General features: G+C 47.5%; 1 protein-coding gene across 2 annotated transcripts in view; it reads right to left on the reverse strand.

The window, feature by feature from the left end:
• The window catches only part of GREB1 (growth regulating estrogen receptor binding 1), a 627979-nt gene that overhangs the window by 460915 nt on the left and 145723 nt on the right, over positions 1-21341 (reverse strand). For both annotated transcript variants that reach the window (XM_069605957.1, XM_069605956.1), the window contains exon 3: positions 4906-5025. In XM_069605957.1, the coding sequence (XP_069462058.1) occupies positions 4906-5025 (120 nt within the window). The remainder of the gene's footprint in view (positions 1-4905; positions 5026-21341) is intronic.

The raw sequence follows: 21341 nt of genomic DNA on the forward strand, positions 1-21341 counted from the left end.
TGCCTTGCTTCATCTTGAATTAGAAGTGTGTCCCAATATTGCCTGGGACCAGGCAATATTATATCTTTTTTTTTATTGGCTTCGTTTAAGGAGTACAGAGGGGCTGCCACGAAACACTGTCTGAGCTTCCCGGGAGGGAAAAGCATTCTCTGGTTTGTTCACATAAAAATAATCTTGTTTGATCTGGATGAGGAGGCGGCTTGGAATTATCCTGCGAGTTCAGATAGGACAGTAATGATTGAGATGGCCAGGGTGTTGAAGTTAGGCCCCGGTATCTGAGAATCAAATCCAATTTTGGATTTCAGCAATACTTGGATGGCATTAACCCCCTGTACCCTCCCTCGGTCTCTGCATTTCAGCTTTAGATTAGGTATCTTGCATGTTGCAAGTTTTACAAAGTCCTGGATAGGGAATGGGTCTAATCCATGTCTCCTATGTGGTTTGGGTGAGGAGACAATGGCCCATTTCTTATTACTGTGTGATGCATTGAAATACATCAAAATGTGGCTCTTGAAACCGCGATTTAGGCAGACAGAAACCTGTACACTACGGGACACTCTGGAGGTTTGTAAAAATACCACAGACCATGCTGTGGTTGCCAGTGTAGACAAATTCATCCACAGGGCTTGGCTGTGTAGAAGGAAATGTTGTGCTCCCGTTCATGCCTGAATTGTTTTGGTAAGGACGTCAGGGCTGCAAGTACACTCTCCATGTGTTAATGTATGGGTTTTGTTTTGCAGGATTCTGGAAAGTAGAAAGAGTTTTTAATTGTTGAATGAAATCGTTCTGACAATATATTGTAATGACCATAGCCTGGAAGGATTACTGCTCTTACTATACGAGTATCTAATGTACTGTATTTTTAAAATATATGTGATGTTTTTATTAATTATAGAAAGTAATGTGTTTTATTATGATTTTGCACGCTTTTATAGCCTTGAGTCGAAATAAAGCAATTCTGATTCTTTCTGTATAATGTCAATATTGCAAAATGCACCTTATTAGTAAGATAGGATAAAAGTAAAATCTGTCAGTTATTTCCTTTATTTCACAGTGTGTTGGTGGTATACCCTTTTGCGAACAAGATGAAGCAAATTGTTTCCATCTGCTCATGTAGATGGCCTCCTCTGTTGGTCTTTTGCCTTCCTTGTGGACGCACATGTTTTGGTGGCCAGCCAATTTCTAAGCCCTCGGGAGCCATGCTTCTAAATTTGTTTTGTTCAGGTTGACATGACCCATTGTTACCTTCTGTCTGATTATTAGATACGGGTATGTGTCTAATTCCTTGAATAGAAACATTGGCATGACAAGTGAAACCCATGCCTGAACCACCGACATTGGCATAATTCATATCAAAGTGATATGGGGTCTATGATGATAAAGATTACCACTCAGCGAGGAATATGGGCTGAGCCTCATCTAAGCAGCTTTCATGGAATATGACCTATAACTACTGTTATTTTTCTGTGCTTTCGGGGCAATGATGAAACCTGCTCCAACTCCATTTCCATTCTCATCCAGTCCTCCATTGCAGTTTCATAGCCACGGCTCTTACCGTTTACAGTGCAGTGTAATTGCGCCTCCACGTGTTAGCTTTCCCCAGACCCTTAACCCCATCCCTAAACTGGTCTCCCATGGTGTCTGAACATGGTCCACTCCTTCTATGAATCCCAGGCTATTTGTATTTTATTTAACTAAAGGAAGAAAATGGGCCTCGACCCCCAGCTACACCTTCCTTTATGTTCCTAGTCGCCATACTTTACTTGTGTTTACCATTTGCCCACACACCATAGCAACAGGTTTGTATTCCATACACAGAGATGGGTCAAACATTTTGACCTGTGGCCATGTTGCTCACTGTGCACACATGTCAGCAGGTGGCTCTCAGCTTGTTAAGAGTCTTATGGCCTGATCTCACTCAATGCCTTCACTCCAGGTTGCGGGAGACAATGGGTCGGAATTGCCTGCAACTTGGTTGATAAGGCTAAAATAGGGCTAGCTTTGTATTGGCAAATGTTAAATACCTATGATTGTGCAGTGCATTCCCTTGAGACCCCTTGCTTAAAGTGTTTGAAGGTGAACTATTCAATTTGAGATTTTCAAATATTGCTAGTTCCTTTTCCTGAAATAGCCTGTCTACCACCAATGAGTGTCCTCGACTAAGTGTATCTCTGAAGAATGTTCCTCTGCCTGGCTAATGCCTTGCTGCCAGAATATACTTCTGCATATAGCCCAGTCCCAAATTCAAGGTGCTAATGCCAATAGCATTGGCAACCTCACAACCCAGTGGTCATGATTTAATACATCACAACATGTTGCCCGTCCTGATGCAAACCATCTCCTTCGTCGCCATGCCCTGGAATGACATGAGTGCCAGGTTATCTGTCGTGAAGTGTGGTGCCCTTATTTTGCAACTGCCTTTCTGTCACACTCCACTTCCGCTGTGCAGGCAGATTCTCTCTGGAATTATCCCATATCGTAAGGAATGCCGCTATTATAACCTTTCCCTCAGGTGTTGTGAAATGATCTACTCCATATTGATTTCTCCCCTTCGCTTTCAAAACCATGAGAACTTCCCAAATTCACTGGGTATGTATCAATTTTCTGAATACGCATGCCAGAAGGGGTCTCATGTTCAGTCTCTAATTGGGTGCCAAAGGTACGCACTATATCATTATACCCCTCGGTCACATCTGGATACCCGTGGTGGGGGCACAATACACAACTTTCTGGACAAGTTGCTGCTCTGTTAGACCACTGACATGAGACAAGTAACAAACCTAGCAGTATGTTCCTCCGCCCGTGTTGTTATGCATCCTTTCTGACTCCTCCCCTCTACTACTTTCCTATCAGCATGTTGAACTGGCTGGCATCAGGGCAATTCGACAGTCAGTCATGATCACCTTACGAGTGCAAGCTGACCTTCCGACTGTTCTCCTTAAAGACTAGACAAAGCACATAAAAAAGATAAGGGTGTGTGTAGGCCAGGTGCGAGGAAGAGAGAGTGAGCGAGGAAGGGAGCAGGCATATATTTCTGTCTGCTTTCTCCTGCCTCCAAAGTTTGCATGCTTCCCCAGGCTCTCAATGGAAACTCCTTAAAGGAAAAATCTGCGGCACCCCCTTTAGGCCAGGGATGGTGCACTCAGATGTGTGGGGCGCTTAGAGGAATCCACACTCCGCCTTTTATCTTTCCTGTGCCTCAGCTGATCTACCTTCCTGTAAAAAACAAAACAAAGGGTTTCAGCATCCTTTTGACACCGACGTTATGGAGCAAGCTTAATGCCAGCAGAGGGGGAGAGAAGTGGGCAGGGAATTCATTATGGACATGTGGCTATGTGAAAGGGATCTAAGACATTTTGGAGACACTAGGGTATACTTTGTGGAGAAATGACAAGGAATTCTGCTCTCTGCCCTGATAGTTTGACAAACCCCCAATAAACGCTGTTCATTGTCCTGATGGGCAGAATGTCCCAGCATGCCTATTAATCAAACCACCTCAACAAGTTAGAGTGAGGTTTGAGCCTGCCAGCCAACATAACAAGGAAGGTGGTCCGAGCAGCTGGGGTCTTCAAGCAGCCCTTTCTCTGGACCAAAGGTGTGTGCCTTGCATAACCCTCAGCATTTCACTCATGGTAATAATGGCATGTGTCTACATAAGTCCCTCTCCACTCATCTGCCAATTCCCATAACCTCGTTGCACACAGGGTACAATGTAGCTATTTAAGAAAGAGAGAGTCAGAGAGCGAGAGAAAGAGAGCGCGAAAAAGAGTGAGCAAGAAAGAGAGATGACAGATAGACAGTCAGACAGACATACAACCAGGCAGGCAGGGTCTGACTATGGGAAAAGTGAACAGAGGTAAATGGGAACTGTCTGTATAGCCAGTGGTAGGTGTGCATCATATACTTGGTAGAGCCACCATATGTAAGGCACAGAAATAAGAATATTATGAAACTCAAGAATGGGAATTGGCATGAAATGAATGCAGAGCAAAATAAGATAAATAATGCAGAAAACTCTGTAAGTGACATTTGAGACTTCCAAAAGGTAGCCCCTCACTATCACCTGCTGTTGGGTCCCCAGAATGCAATTTTCATTTTTCGCAAAACGGAGTGTAAAATTAAAGAGGAAATACGGGCAAAACTACCTTTACTCTTTAATTTTAGACTCTGTTTTGTAAAAGATGTAAATGTGTCCTTCAAATTACGCGTTTCTGGTGGCAATGGATCCCTGTGGAATCAATCTACTTTTAGCAGTTAGTGTTAAATGGAGGCACCTGTATGAAAGTCTCATGGCAACGTAGCATGAACTGCACTTTGAAGACGTAAGCGGAAAGCATGGTGGTAATGACAATTCCCCTTTGTGCCCCTTCTCCACCTGAAAAGGAATTGAAATTGGCTGAATAGTAAAGAAAGCAAAAATGCATTTGCCTTGCTTTTAGGGCTTTGGCTTATCATCACTAGGCCCATTATTAAATAACTCACAAAATGATAACTGAAGCACATTCCAATCTGAACCAGGTGCTAGAAATACTGTGTGGGGAGATGCTTAAAGTACTGGTTAGGTGGGTGTAGGTCTGCACGGTAAGGAGCAAAATATTTGGAGACGCTATTTCTAGTTTTGACATTTTTTAAAAGATGAAAGTGGTCAAATTGTAAAATGACTAAATCCCTGTCTTTGGCAAGGAAAATATAATTGAGTTCTATGACTGACATGAAATTTAGTGTATGTAAATGTTAAAATGATATCTCAACATTGTACTTATAAATGGTGAATATGTACAGTGCCTAGTGGGCAGACTTGCAACAACGGGAACACTGTACAGCAAACAAACAACTTTTGAATCTCAGACAAATGCAGAGCACTCATTGATATCATAGCCGTCATTGCTTCTGGTCAAAACTCACCATCCATGGTGCAGCAGCCTTCGGGTGGGGGCTTCATTTGATAAGAGAGGGGGGGGCTGTTGGATCCGGAGCCATCATCATCCTCTTCTTCTTCCTCGTCATTTTCGATTCTGCCACCTGCTGCAAAAAAAAATAACAATATTTTAGGGGTTTTGAAGCGACGGGAAAGCAACATAAAGCACAATACTGATCCCTATGAAGAAATACATTTACCTAAACTACTTTAAATAGAAAAGGCGGTACAGGAGGTAAGTTGAAGTCATATAATGACTAAGTGAGTCCGCTGCAAACAGACGCAATGCTCATTCTGACCGAAGCAGAAAGATCAAGATGGTTAAAGTACCACTAGGTGCTTGTTTATATGCTGTGATTCTTTGACAAAGTATTAGTCGGGGTGCAGCTGGTTAAAGATTTGACGAAAACAAGCCCTTAGCTTTCAATCATTCAACCGCTAGCAGTCCCTATGGTCAGTGGCAGTACTTTCCATTACCACCACCAGCAATCCAGGAAATCCACCAGACTAGTGGTAATACATGTGGATTCTCTGCAATGCAGCTTGTAGTATCTCAGTGAATCTACATGCATTACTATTTTTAAAGTGGTTCCATCTTATCTTGAGGATGGAAATGGAATATGTACAGTAGCAGAGCATACAGCTAATTGTCTTTAATGCATAAAAGGGTCACACCCTTTTATGTATTACATGGTAAAGATAATAAGATCAATGTCAGAAATGCCGCCTTTTAATGTCCCACTGTAAAACGGGGTTCCCTTGCATTGCAGTAGAGCACTTGTGTTCCCCTTCTGTACATAAAAAATCTTTTTAAAACATCCGGGGGAATTTTTACAAATGTTACCACCACCTCTGATTTTTAGTTAAAAAGATCGAGGTTTTGCAAGACAGCATCCCCCCTTATAATCGACGGCATTTAATTTAGATGGTACTCCTTAATGCTGTAGCTAGTAAACATCCTCATACCTGTGATGTGTTGGCATGCCGGATTTGTGTAATTCTGGCGATTTTGCTATTACCACAGCGCCTGTAATGAGAGTCCAAGAACGTCAAATGCTAAAACTAGCAGCTGCAGATATCTGAAACATTCTGTAAGGCTGAAGCACACATACTTAGTGAGTGTTCATATTTATCATTGAGTAGCTTCAGGCCCCTCCAGAAAGTATATGAGTTGATTTACTAGCTCTGATCTGAGTTCTAAAAGTAATGTTGCAAGGATTAGACTTGTAACAGGGTTGGTTTATTATGTGATTTCATAACTGGGTGTCACTGCATGACTGACAGGTTCAACTATCCTTGAGATACTGATTGTATTCTAAAAGTATATCTAACCTAGTCTTATTTTCCAATAACAGTATATTACTATCCTGAATGTATAACTTTAGGTTTGACTCACCTTGACTTGCTTCTTGCTCCTCTAAATAAGGTTATACCTTAGTTTGTGTACCATAGGTATTGAATTGGTTTTGTATGATTGTGTTTATATGATGTTATAGTACTTACTTACAAAAGAATGATCTTGGTCTACTCGTATTTAAATAAACCTTTATTTTTACAATACATAGAGCCTCATCACGAGTTGGGCGTTAACACCGGCGCTAATAGCCCTACCGTCAAATCCCCCGGCGCTATTAGCGCCGGATCACGGGTTTGGCGGAACGGTTATTGCCCATTCCCCATTGGGTCAATTCAGGAATTCCTCATTCCCCATTGGGCCCAATGGGGAAAATTTGCGCTATTACTGCCGGCGGATTTCCCGCCGGCGGTAAATGCGCCGGAAATCGGCAAATTTGCTACATATTTCCCCCCAGCTCAGAGCTGGGGAGAAATCCGCCAAGGTCATAATCTGGCTGACCCTTAAATACGGCGGTAATAGCGCAACTGCCGCATTTAAGGGTTACCGCCAAACTCAAGATGAGGCCCATAGTGTATCTTTGGACCATATGTATCATACAAGTTCTTTGTACCAAGCTACAGCCCTTTCCCTCCTAAGATAAGCCTGGCTGCTCTGTCCATGCTACCAACATCTCAGGTGGTATAGCCTTATACTAAGAGTGGAGTTTATGTACTGTTGCAGATGTATGGTTTTATGAAGCCCTTAATTGTACTGTACAAAAACTGTCCTAACACGAGGCACCAAGGATGCTTAAAAATGGAACTCAAACCTGGGCAGCAGAAGCAGGTACAGCTTGTGGTTTCGGGGAGTAACTATGGAGGGCAGGTAGTGGATTCCTGCGTTTAGCAAATTGTGATGTCAGACATTATGACTTCCCGCCTGTATAATTCTATTGGACCCTTCTGTAGAATCTTCTATGCAAATTAAGTATGCACTATGTCCACAATAAAGGTTCCCTTATCACTCCCTCCTCCCGCCTGGTCTTCTTTTTTCATCGGCAGGTTCACTGAGTCCTTCCACCTGTTCACATCTTCCGGAGTCTCGAAGAAGACAGCTCAGTCTTTGTATAGGACCTTCAGTTTCGCTGGGTACAGCAACATGTATTTGAAATTCGGTGCCTGTAGTCATCTTTTGACTGTCACGTAGTTCATCCGCTGTTTTTGAACCAGGAAGGTATAATCCGGATATGCTGTGACGGTTGCTGATGCTCTTTTGATCGTACCTCCTTTGCGAAAGTGTTCTAGGATCTTCTGTCAATCTTTGTAGTTCAGGATCTTGGCAATGATTGGCCGTGGTGGGGCTCCGGGCGCAAGCTTCCTTGTCAGGGCCCTGTGCGCCCTCTCCACTGTAAATCCTTTGGTGAGTGTTCCTGCTCCTATTTCTTGGAGAAGCATATTTTCGATGAAGTCTGTCAGATTTGGACCTTCTTCTCCTTCTGGCAGCCCGACTATGCTCACATTATTTCTCCGGGCCCGTCTTTCTGCCTCCTCTGCTCTGCTTTCGAGATTTTTAACTTGCTGCTGTAGTATGGAGACCTCCTGGGAGTTTTCTTTGTAGATGCTCGTGGTAGCTTGCACCTCTTTCTCCAAAGCGCCTGTGCTTTCTGTTAGTGCCCTGACATCCTGCCTCAGAAGGTTCACGTCAATGCTGATCGCATCGATTTTAAATTCAAGTGGCGTCTCCAGATCGGCTATGGCTTCTAGTATCTGGTGGTCGCTTCTTCCCAGAGCCTCCTCCCCTTATGTCCCCTGTGCTGTTGTCATCGCGCTGCTTGATGTTTGTGCGGGTTTGGTGAAAGTGTCAATGGTGGACTGTCTCCCTTTGTTCTTGTTTGGCTTGGATGCCATTGTCACGCCAGCTTTTCTTGCGGCACCTTTGTCTGTCTCGTCCGCTGTGGTGCTGATCTTAACCTGTTATTGTGTCGGTATTGGTTGGCTCTTCCTACGTTGTTCTACACAGTCTGGAATTTACGCCTGTCCTGTGAAGGCCATTTTTCTTGTCGAATCCCTTGTGTCTTGTGGGTAGTCGCCCAGTCCTCATGGTACTTGAGGTCTCCCTTCCTGCTTTCTTCTTTCCGCCCTCTCGGTACTTCCTCTACATCAGCAAGCGCTAATATAGGTGTGTCTTGGTGCCTGGTGACAGTGCCTCTGTTTTGCCCATCCACCTGTCTGCACTTCTTCGCCTCCTCCCTCGGATCGACCCAGCAGTTCTGATGTGGATCTTGCCTGGATTCCACAATGTCCTGGGAAGCACCACCAATACGTGTCTGCTGATTCACCCAGTTACAACCTCCTCTCAGCATTTTTATAGGTATGTTCATATACCCCCTTTAGTTCAGGGTCGACCTAATTCGAGGGAGCTTGTCCTCAGTTCGTTGCGCTTATCTTCCACTTCCGCCACGGGACATGCCTCCCCACCCAAGAATCACTTTGCTGTCTAGGCTTCCAACCCTGGCCCTCCACTTCCCTTTGTGCTCACCTTTGAATTGGGTACTGCAGGTCTTCTTCTGGTGCAAGAGGCTCCCTGGTTGTATACTGAATTCACTATGTGGCTCCTCATTCAGGGCACTGTGCTTCCGCTGCATGTTATACAAACACCGTAGCCACCTCCGCTTTCTCACAAATCAGGGTATACGGCATCTGCTCTGTGCCAGCCCCGACTCTCTGACAGTGTCAGTTTCCCTCTGCGTAATCCTTCCAAATCCGTTCGTCTAATGGCCTGCCTCCTCTTCTGCAGGTTGTACAAGGCTGAGGCTGGAGAACAGCCCGTGCAGGTTATTTGTGGTTCTTGGGCTTTTGTATTTTGTATTTTATTTTTCTCCCCCTCCCAAGGTCGGCCGCATTGAAATCAACACACCGCAGCCGCAGTTTCGGCGGTCACTGCTCCTCATTGATTCAGCTCGTGCAATCAACTGCTCGTCTGTTTAGATCCTATCATCACGTGCGTGTACAGTTCGGTATATGAGCTTCCTTTAGAGGCCACTGACGCATGGTGTTTCTCCACTCCGAGTGACCATTCCCATCTACAGTACTCGCCCACAACACTGCAGTCCATGTGTGCCTCCAGGGAGAGTGTTACTCTTTTGTATTCTGCTTAATTGCACAGATACGTGTAACAGAGAATGAAGCCCGGGCTCCGCTCGTGCTGGCTTCAATTTCGTAGACAATGTATCGCCTTGAGCATTCCGCTTTCCCTTGCGGCAGCATGCGGTCTTGTTATTGTATAATCCTCATTCACGGCTCCTACAGCTCGCCAGCCGCCACAATGTTACTATCTTCCCCGGGATGTCTTTGGGTTCCGGCGACTATTGGTTTGCAACGAATGTATCTGCTGCACCCTTTGGTACAATGTAACGTCAAGGCTTCTTCGATCTCTCTGTAATGCCACTTCTTGTTGGACCCAGCCGCTCACGTCGTCACAAGCTCCAGCCGAGATCACGCCGTTGCAGACCTGCGGTTCCCATCTCCTTCTTTCGTTCTTATCCCTCAGGCTGTGCCCCACTCTCTGCGGGGGTTCTCGTGCTGGTCTTCACCATACAGCCCCGCGAATCTGCCACTCACCACCATATGATCATGCCTCTGTTGTCAGCCAAAAGCAGATCCTCTCCTTTTCGTGACACGGTTCACTCGCCCTTTTCATATCACACGCTACGGTCCGTCTGATGTTACAAGCAAGCCGTCATCTTGTTTGTATTTCAAGTGAGGCACTGCACCCCTTCTCCAGCTCGTATCTCCTGGGCTGTTCTGTCACTCACTGCGAGTTTGTGCGCACATTGTTCCTCTTTCTCTCGCACACCTGCATGTCCAATATGATATTCAGGCAATTCTCGTGGACACAGCTTTTGACCAGGATCTTTAAGGATCGGGAAGAGCACCCAGGAATCACGTCCTATCACATGGCTCTTTAGCCACGCCTTCTAGGCTGGTAAAGCTAAACCTGCACATACTCGCCTTGTCTGTGGCAAACCTACCCCAATACCGAGCTCAAGCCTCTTCCTCCTCCCAACTCTACACAATGCCTACATACTTAATGACACCACGTATGCCTTTTTCCACCCAGCACCCCTTACCTGCACAAATACCTTCTCGCCTAGCGCTGAGGAATTCAATGCCACCCTACGCTGCAAGCCCATCCCACAAGTGACTCCTACACCTGTATACCACCTCTCAGTTCCCTATATGAACAGTAAAAGGAAGCCTGCTAATTGGTGCCATGCCGACATGTCAGTACTGCCATGTGCCGCCCCGGTAACGCGCTGCTGCTCTGTTCGCCTTGTCTGTGCATAACATATCTCTCTACCGTAGCCAACCCTTTTCCTCCTTCCACTCTGCCTAACGTACACAATCCCACCAACTTCATGTGTGCCTACTGCACACGAAGTACCCTGTGCCTGTACAAACACTGTACGGCACAGTACCGAGGAATACAACACCACTTCAGTAGGCAGGAGCTTAGGCCCAGCCCGTCCTGATGTTCTGGCCCACCTACGGTCGTGCCCGAGGCCGTAGCCAACCCCCTCCCTCCCATATCCCAACCAACAAACACTGGCTACTACACTTGTGCCAACCGTGGTACACCCACCTGCTAGCTACTCACCACACCTTACCACCCAATATATGTGACACACACTGGTGCCACATTGTACAAAAAAACCTCTCTGCCACACCTCCCCACCCCCCCGTCCGGAACCAGACTCAGCCCTAAGTGCACCTGAACTAGACTGGTCTCCTAGCATCACAGTCACACCTAGGTCTGTCGTGTGCCCACTACCGGAATGCCTTGACAACCTGACAGCTCATACTTGCCCTCCGGCTACGCTAGAATACCTTCCCCCCTTCAACTGGAACACGGAACGCAAATCTTAGGCTTCGCACCACTCCCCATAACTCGACTGGCTCCTACATTAGACAAAGCCATGCTTGCCGAAGCTACCAGCACAAAGGCAACACCCCTTAGATGTATCCCGTTCAATGCTAGATCGCTAGTGACCCATGTTCCTGACATCCTGGACCTCATTCACTTGAACAAACCCAACATCCTAGCCATTACAGAAACATGGTTGACCCCAACAGTTGAACCCTGTGTTTTCCATTCGGTCCCTAGAGGTTATGGCATCCTACGCTGGAATGGAACAAGCAGAAAGAGTGGAGAAGTAGCTTTCATCTCCAAGGATTGTCTCCCACTCCGCCAAGTCAGCACCACCCAGCTCTCAAACTGCAAATCCATCTCTGTTAAACTATCAACTGCTCGCCCAACGCGATTATCAACTTTCACCTTATCTGCCACCCTTGTGGAAATGGCAATTTCTATGTCCACTTTTATTTGCAATGTAGTACATGACTTTAAATTTCCCCACTGTATTCAATGTATTGCACAACTTCATTTTTCAAAGTATTGGGTGGCTTTTATTTTTCCAAAATGTATTTTCCTCTGTGTCCGTTGCACTGTGTGGGTGGGGAGTTGTGGACCCAAGCCATGATCGCTCCATAGATCCAGTTCTATCTGTTGCTCAGCTGCAGCCTGGAACCCCTCTCAACTCTTCCTCCCACTCGCCCGACCCTACAATCAATCTCCCCTTTATCTTGGCATGAAGCCTCTTTGAACCCTGCAAAACCAGTTCAACTTGTTGTGTCCATCATGGGTGGGACGCTCTGAAAAGCAACTTGCCCCCACAATGTAATTATCCTGAGTCACCAAGCTAGCCACTGTTCTGGGAACCCCTTCCATTCCCTAGTCCAATAAGTAACATCCCCTTTGGCCCCAACTGCCCTGCACTGTATAATTATGTCTCCCCATTCCCTACAATTAACATCCCCTCTCAGCTCAAACTGCCAACTCCCCTGGCCTGGGAATCACACAGAATACCTGAAAGTGTGTGTCCCACTCTGCATCTCATCTCCCCTGGAAACGACCCTGGCAACACTTGCCTGGGTGAGAAGCCGGCCCTACAGTGGGCATGAACAACAGCCTTATATAAGCCTGTGGAGAGAGGACTGGGGGCTCCCTTTTTCCTTGGCTGCTGGTTGCGTAGGGTGTGCTGAAGTGGATTGAGGAGGAGGCTGCAGAGGCCCTTCTGGCAGGTACCCTTACCCCTGTCTGGCCTTATCCTTCTCCCCTGGTTCCCTTCCTCCCCAACCCGGCTCTATTTTTCCACCAGTGGGTCTCCTGGCCACTCTGTCTCTTCTTCCCCTGCTTCTCAATCCTGGCATCTCAGCCTCTGTCCCCCTGTACCTCTGTATCTCCGTGCCCCCTGTGCCTCGGTCCCCCTGTGCCCCTGTTCCCCCTGTGCCCCCTGTGCCTCTGTCCCCCTGTTCCTGTCCCCCTGTGTGTCTGTCCCCCTGTGTGCCTCTCTCCCTGTGTGTCTGTGCCTCCCTGCGCTGGCCTCGCTCTCTAAATTTCCCTTCACCATCGCACCAGCCCCCCTTTCTCCAACCCTTCTCTTTCTCCCTTGGTGTCCCTTCCCCCGCTTGCATCGAAGGGTACTCCCCAGGCCCCGGATTTCATGTCAGTGGGTGTGCCTAGCTAGTCCAGTGTGTCAACTGTATCCTGTTGGCAATGAGTTTACTCCTCTTCCTGCAAAACAATCTGTTCCTGGTTTCTACAAAGAGACGTTGGTGCCTTCATTGTGTTCCCACTTTCAGTGTAGTCTGCCTGTTATTACCAGAGGGGGGCCCAGTCAGTCTGCATACACAACGCATCCTCACCTGGGCTGTTGACTCCCTGGTCCAACACTGTGGCCCTGTCTGGGCTCTCCCTTACAGCCTCCCTCATTTTGGCCTGCCTCCCACTTCCACACCCTCCTGGCCCAATCCTTACTGTTGAAGACAACCTCCCCAACTTATATCCACAAACCTCAAGCCCACCAACTAGCTCATTACACTGGGGGACTTTAACCTCGGCTTTAACGACCTGTCCGACACAGAAGCCACAGCCCTGATCAAAACCACTTTTGCCCTAGGCGGCACCGAACGCATCCTCAACCCCACGCATGCCCAAGGTTGTATTCTCGACTGGCTGTTAGATCACGGGTGTAACATATATGTCCATTCAAATGTCCACTGCCCATGGTCAGACCACCATATAATCACCTACACCATCCGTAGCCTGAGTAAACAGCCAGAAGCATGCACAAACACTGGCCCTTCTACCACCCCTACTCTTGCTAGTAGTAACTGCAACCGCACCAGTGCTCAGATCTTCCCGTTGCTCAGCCGCCCTATGCCGACAATCCAGGACACTGTACCAAAATGAGCAGATGCTAACAAATGCAAGTCACTAGCCACACTCTATTTATACCATGCACCCTTTATATGCACAACATTTACATAGCTTGATGGTCTTCAAAGGGAGTTAAGATTACACAAGGGGCGTAAAGTTAAAAAGATATGTAATGCTGATGTTGAGAAGTAAATATTCAGTGGTATTAACATGAATACAAATCATTTCCCAAAGTTCGAACATCTCAATTGTCATGAATTGATAATCGAAATACAATTCATAATTCACCTTATCTAACTCTTGGTCTTGTGCTGTAACTGCTGTACAATTATGAGTTTGCATCATAACTGAGGGTGAGTTAAGACTGATTTGCTGCTCAATATCTTTTTCAGTGGCAGCCTAATGTCGAAATTACATATCACAGGAGTCATAATGACATTGCAGTAATGGCAGTTACATTGGCAAACATTTTTCTTTTCTTGGTCACTCTTGTAATGTTAACTCTGATCTTTTCGACACTTTCGTAAATGTAAACCAAAGAAGGATGAAAAGCAGGAAAAGGTTGCTTTTGATACGTCCAGTTGAGCGGGTTACAGGGGACTACAACCTAAATGTCTCCTTCCTGCTTGCAATTTTGGCTTTAGTGCATTCCTTGTATACAGAGCAAACATCTACTATCTACCGCCATTATGTCACACTGGTAAGAGATTTGCAGGATTCTTTCCCCTACATTAACTAGCGAGAGAAAATGGAAGACATTATTCAGGATTTCCCCAATAAATAAATGTCACCTTTAAAGGAAGGCAATGGACTGGTTTCCAGCCCACCTCATCAACGTGTGTATCGTTGGGTGCCACACTGGCACTGACTTCATTAGTGCAAGTCTCTGATTCCTACATCTTGGAGGCCTTTGCACCACTTTATTTATATACGTTATGCTTTTCTAAGATCCCCAACAGTTGACTGGTAGCTTCTAAGCATGGCAGTGTGGGGGTGAAGTGAAAACAGTGAGGAGTGAAATGCAACAACCCACAGAGGGGGAATCATGACCAACATGTTATCAGAAGTGCAAAAGTGGTGTTTTGAACTTTAAATGGCCCAGTTCAAGGAGACAGCATGGTGGGTGGGAGTTCTGGATGAAGGCATCTTGATATTGAAGATATCTTCCCTCATAATATCTGTACTTCAGCTGATCGGCAACCAGCAGGTCTCAGGAAGCAGACTGTAGGCATCTGGTCAGATTCCCAAGGTCCTTCTTACTCCCAACTAGAGCCAGACACAGATAACATTTGCAAATTGACTATTTCTCCCATCCCTTTTGGTGCTATGTCCAGTCAATTTCAGATTTAAAGCACCCACCCTGCTACCTTTAAACACATCCTCATTTATCACTTTTTGGAAATACAATCCTGGAGATAAGCAAAAGGGCTAACCAGATAGCCATTACTAACTTACATTACCCAGACAAAATATTTCAAATGATCATCACTGCCCAATAGCACACGCATGCCAAAGATGTACAACTTCTCAAATCTTTTTTTCGATTGTCACATTTTTCCCCCGAGGAAGGTATCAATTTAAGAACACCTAAAATACTCAGAAGAAATCTGTAATATTATATAAAATAGATCCTTTGTATTGTGGCTTCCCAATTTGAAATGTCAGGAAATAATGAAAGTGCCAGTGGACAAAAAGGGAAAGTAAAGATGAATGGAGGGGTTTGATAGAATTAGCATATTGATATTGTAACATGCACAGAACATACCTTGGAGAAGCAGTGAACATAATTGTAATTTATAGTCATTACCAACTTACAAAATCATTTTATTCATTATGGTCACAGGTTTACTGTTAATACTACGTAATTAAGAAATCCTACAAGATGTTTTTTAATTTGTCCCCACTGCATCTAACCCTAGATGAAATTTGTTGCATTTTGGACAGATGATACATTTCTTCCATGGTGATGCCATTTGCTGATTTCCAAGCCTGCAGCAATAAGATTTTGGCCACTCTAATTCACATTGAAATCCACAATCTTTGCTATCAGCTGGTGTCCTTAAGACAATGTAGGTAATTGAAACGCATTAGTTTGTAATCCTGTTCTTAGCATTGATCTGTCATTTCTCAACAAGTCGGCCTCTTAATAGGATATGCGTCTCTTTAGCCCCAACGGATTGAGATGTCTAGCATTTGCACAGTTTCTGTAGTACTGCTTGGCTTATCCTCCCAGGAATCCTCTATTGCAGTAAAAGAAATCTAGCCCCACTATTTGAACTCTTGCAAATGCAGTTCACCACGTCCTACTGTTTAGGGTGATGTATTGGACGGGATCCTCTAATGTTGATGATCTGGAGTTTCCAGTGATCACAGGACTAAGTCAGACCCAAGTGAAGTCCAGGAACAGCTTTTGATTGTAGCCATTGATTTCTGCCACATGGTACTAATTCTGCTTGGCTGATTGGCTGCATTTCATTTGATGGACCATGAGATGCTAGAAAAATCATTCTCATCCTGTAGGATACACCGAACTGAAGTTCATGGAAAAAATTGATGTCTCAACTTTGAATCTTTGAAAGAAATGGTTATGAGAACAGATGTAGATATGATAAGCCAGATAATTTAGATGTTTGTAACTTCGGAGTTGACAGCAGTTTACCCACCACTTTGTGTTACAAACTATACTTGATATGTTTAGTAAGATGCTCTGCATTGGTTTGGGTTTTGGTGTATAAGAACCTACCTTTTGTTAGCTCATATATTGACTTTTCGTGATCTGTGTGTGCTTTTTATGTATTTATTTATGCATTTATTTCAGAGCACAAGACCCTAAGGCATATAGGCACTAGTTACAGAAACTGCATAGTACATTTAGAAAAGTGCAAGAAACACGTATGGGTTACAGACACAGTTGGTGTGAATATGCAGACTGGCAAAGCCTCACCTCGTGATACGGGGGCTACATCAGACGAGCAGACAAGCAAATTAGACAAAATAGATGTGTTTGTGCAGACTGACAAAGCCTCACCTCATGATACGGGGGCTACATCAGACATGCAGACAAGCAAATGAGAATAAATAGATGTGTTTGTACAGACTGGCAAAGCTTCACCTCATGGTATGGGGGCTACATCAGACGTGCAGACAAGCATGGAATGTGCTAGGCTTTAGCTTTGGATTGCCTGCAATCCTATTATCATGTGACAGATTGGGTTAATTGGTGGATTCGAAAATATGGCTCTGTGCGCTAATGATCACCCTCTGAATTATAGTGCAACTTGAGTATAGTGATTGAGTATGTGCTGGCAGCAAACGCTCAGGTCCCACCAACCTATCCACCCAGGTTGGCACAAATAAATGCAGGATTGAGGGGTAAGGAGTGGCAATGCGCTCAGCACCAAAATTCAAATGGTTAAAGTCACTCAGGTGTGAAAGTAAATGATGTTTTTAATAAGGTTGTGAACAGCCAACACGTGTTTCGACACGCTGGTCGCTTTCAAGGCAGAAACTTGGATATCAATTTGATCTAAGAGGTCCTGAAAACAATCTATCCCTATAATATGACCTATTGCGGGATTGATCCCGAGAATTCGACTGTCGCTCGATTTATAGAGATATATATTGCTTCATGCCAATGTGGCCTGCTTTGGAATCGGAAGCTACAACACCAATACCCACCATGTGCGGTTTTATTTACCTACGCTAGATTGTTTTTGTTTTTTGGTGCTGAGCGCATTGCCATCCCTTACCCCTCAATCCTGCTATTATCATGTGATTCTGTATTCGATTTGGAACTTTGCTTCATGATACACTGTTTTCTCACACCTGAGGGGTCAATATTCCCCGCTCATATTTAACACATTTGTGACCCTGTAGGATGAGCCCATTAGACTACATCAGCGGTCTGAAACATTCGGCTCACCTGCATTTTATCTCTGTAATAATTTGTGTCATTATTACCCAACTAAATGGCACTCAGTGGATGGGCCTAAAAGGTTTGGTGGTCTCTTTCAACCCTGCTAAGAATACATATAGGTTCTCACTGCTGGAATTTCAGCGAGGTGTGAGGTAAACATTCAATGTCCCTCCTGCATTCTCTGAAAACCTCAGGCTGCAATCAAGGGCCATGGTTGTAGCAAGGTGAGTAGGGCACCCTACCTCCAAGAAGAAACCAAGAAACAAGGACTGCCGACAACAGCACTAACAAAATGGGATGATACTCTACTTATCCCTCTTATCCCTGCCTTTTCGCTCTGACTGCCTGTTTGTTTGTTAGTGTTTTTTGTGTGTCCCCTCAGGGCCATGGGCATGTGGCACAGTATACAAGTAATACATAATAATAATAATCACCTGGGTCCAAAAGTTCACGCGGCTACATGGCACTGGCATGCAAGCATATGCTCAGCTCTCACAGACACATTGCACCTCAACATGCATGTACACGGGGGGCGCTGTTGAGCAGCCAGCAAGATGGCTGCTTAGTACTGGAGCTCCGTGGCCCGTCTTTTGCAAATCCGCCTGAATCAGCGGTTCTACTGCTATCCTGAAGTTGGAACCCCCACCATTGTGCTGCCCAGCGCCCCGGCTTCAGCTGAACCTGTTTTGGGGCGAAACCGGAGCTTGATGGCCGCTCCGCCACCGACTGGGGCCTCCTGGGCCGCGTGATCCCTCCACAGCCCATCCCCCCTGTGCCTCGCGGGAGATCGCTCCTTGGCGCTGCTTGTCTGCCCGACGCTTTCATCCGCCTGCGGGATGGGCGTCCGTTCGGGGCTCTGAGGTTCCCTCTTCCCCGCCTCCCGCCTACCTTCGCTGGTGCGCGCGGGCGGGTGGCGCTGCCCTTCGCGCCCCGCTCTCCCCGTGAGGAGCGCGACTAGACCTGGGACCGGCTGGCGCGGTGTCCCTCGCCGGCCCGCTCTCGCTGTTGGGCGGCCGCGGAGGCGGGCGGACCCACTCTGCATCATTGCGGGGGCTGCTGGAGCGGCCCCCCGCGGCGCCGGTCACCCGACGTTCCTTCCTGGAGGACTCCGCTGCTGACATCGCTGGCCCTGCGGGGCGCCTTTGCTGGGTGGCGGTGCCGGGCCTCCCTGTGGCCGAGCTCCTGCGGCTGACTGGGGCCCGCTCCGCCCCTCGCCTGGAGGCCCGCTTTCACCCGGACTACCATCTACACTTCGGTCCACATTATTCCAAGGTGAGGGGACTGGGGGTGCGGATCGCTGCACAGCACGCCCACTTTTGACTGCCTCATCCTCGGGCTGCGCTCATCCCATTCCACGGGAGGCAGTGGCCCGCACTCGGACTGGGATCCCCTGGGACCTCTCATCTGCCGCTAACGCGACTCTGGGCGCTCCACACTCTCACCTCCCCTGGCTGTGCATACAATCGCTGCGCCCTGGGTATGCCAGACGCCCCTGCCTGCGCTGCCTTCCACTACTGGCCTCTGAAAACGCCCATTGGACTGCCTCATCCTCGGGCTGCGCTCATCCCGCTCCACGCGGGACAGTGCCCCCCACCCATATCAGGATCCTCTGGGACCACTCCTCTGTCACTGGTGCGACTCCGGGCGCTCCACCGCCCTCACCTTCCCAGGCAGTGCAGACAATCGCAGCGCCCTTGCCTGCGCTGCCCTCCACTGCTGGCCTCCTCAAACACCCATTAGACTGTCTCATCCTTGGGCTGCGCTCACCCCACTCCACGAGAGACAGGGGCCCCCACACACACCAGGATTACCCGAGACCACTCATCTAACGCTGGTGCGACTCTGGGCGTTCCACCATTCATATTTGCCCAGGCTGTGCGGCTATTCGCTCCGCCCCGACGACACCAGACGCCCCGGACTGTGCTGGCTCCTCTTGCCTGAGGCCCTCCTGGCTATTCTGCTGTGTGAACACCTTGCTTGCCCTCTGGGCGGGTCCGGCACTCCACAACACACCTGCGGCGAGCGCACCTCGCTCCCGCCCTCCTGGCTATCGCTGACCCTTTGCCGTTTGAAGGCCGGCGCCCCTCTACAAGCCCTCTGGGCCCCATTGCTGACTATCTGCGTCACACACCCTGCGGATCACAGCGGGCCCCCCCAATATGTCCGGCAAGGCACGTGGGGCCAACAAGGCTGGAGCAATGGACAAATACGCCAAAGCCCTAGCTAAACAAGACCAGGCAGAGGCCGCCCCTCTCCACGATGACTCTGATGTTCCCTCCTGCCCCCCTCAGCCTAACCTTACATCTCTTATGGAGACCATGGCCAAAAACTTTGCGTCATTCCATGAGAAACTGGATGATATCAACGCCAACGTAGCCTCCCTACGCACCAAACTAGATCAACACGGTACCAGACTGGGAGAGGCCGAGACCAGAATTGGGGCCGCTGAGGACGAGGTTCATGCGCTCCAGAGTACGGTCTCCGACTTGGTGCGGGATATGAAGCAGGTCAAGGCAAAGTGCGACGATTTGGAATCTAGATCCCGTAGAAATAACATCCGCATTGTGGGGGTTCCCGAGGCAGCCCTCAAGGGCAAAATGGAGGTCGCAGTTGAGGCCTTATTGAGGGACCTCCTGGGGGATCCCCAACTCTCCCCCTTCTTCGCTATCGAGCGCGCCCACCGCTCATTGGCCTCACGCCCCAGGCCAGGCGACTTCCCCAGACCAATTATAGCCAGGGTCCTCAGTTACAGAGACAGGGACCACATTCTGCGGCTGGCCCGAGAAAAAGGGGAACTGAGGTTTGAGTCCCAGGTCATCCGCATCTTTCCAGACTTCTCCGTCAATGTTCAACTGGAACGCAAGCAATTCAATGGGGTTAAAAAACTGCTGAGGGAGAGGGGAATTGAATATGCCATGTTATTTCCCGCCAGGCTGAAGCTCACCCACCGCAATAAACTCTACTTCTTCACAGTCCCCGAGGAGGCGGTGAAATTTATTGAGTCCCATATCCTTATCCCTGACCCTGTGGGTGACCCCACGGATAGGGACTGAGCCCGCCTACCATATACCTGTTACTGTATTCACGGTAGCACTACTACCACGCTCTATATCTGTAATATGCTTGTAATTCCATGTATCTGCATTTTTTTTGTTCACTATCCTAATTCCGTAACTCACTGTGGAAACTTAATAGGGAATGCGGGTCACAGCTGTACGGAACACGGTTATTGCACTTATACCTAGACTCCCTATCCCTACAGCCCTGGCTCACTGCTTTTTCCCACGCTGTCTCCTCCTAGAATTCAACTGTATTACCGCTGTATGCCACTATATGGACTTCACCGTCCAACTATTTTCATCGGGCTCACGGCAGCAGCTTCCCCCGCTGCGATTGCAACGCCGAGTTTGGCCTGTTTAGTTCACTGCCTGTTCCCCTGTTTGGTTTGGGGATCGATCCAGCCCCGTTGGGCGCGGCGCAACAGCCATGTAACTGTGGGTGGGTTCCTGGCCACTGCAATGTTGGGGACTGCAGTGAGGGAGGGGGGTGGTGTTGTTGGGAGTGGGTATATTAACAAAAAAGGTAAGATAGTGGCAGCTTTAGGCAGGATTCATTCGGTCACTGAACTTGTGGCCGGCATTTGCATGACAGTGTTTGACACGCACTACTCGGATCCCCCTTAAACTCCTGGTAGATGGCCCTTAGGCTAATGTCTTGGAATATCAGAGGGCTCAGCAACTACACGAAGGCACGAAGGGTCATTGCCTACGTCCAGAGGCACGGGGTCAAGATCCTTTTTTTACAGGAAACTCATGCTCTCGCACAACTATCGTCCTCTCTCGCCCCGTCTTGGGGCCCTAACAAATATTACACTGCGTTCTCCTCACAATCCA

Source organism: Ambystoma mexicanum, chromosome 4p (assembly GCF_040938575.1).
Source record: "Ambystoma mexicanum isolate Mex_15411 chromosome 4p, UKY_AmexF1_1, whole genome shotgun sequence".
NCBI lineage: Eukaryota > Metazoa > Chordata > Amphibia > Caudata > Ambystomatidae > Ambystoma > Ambystoma mexicanum.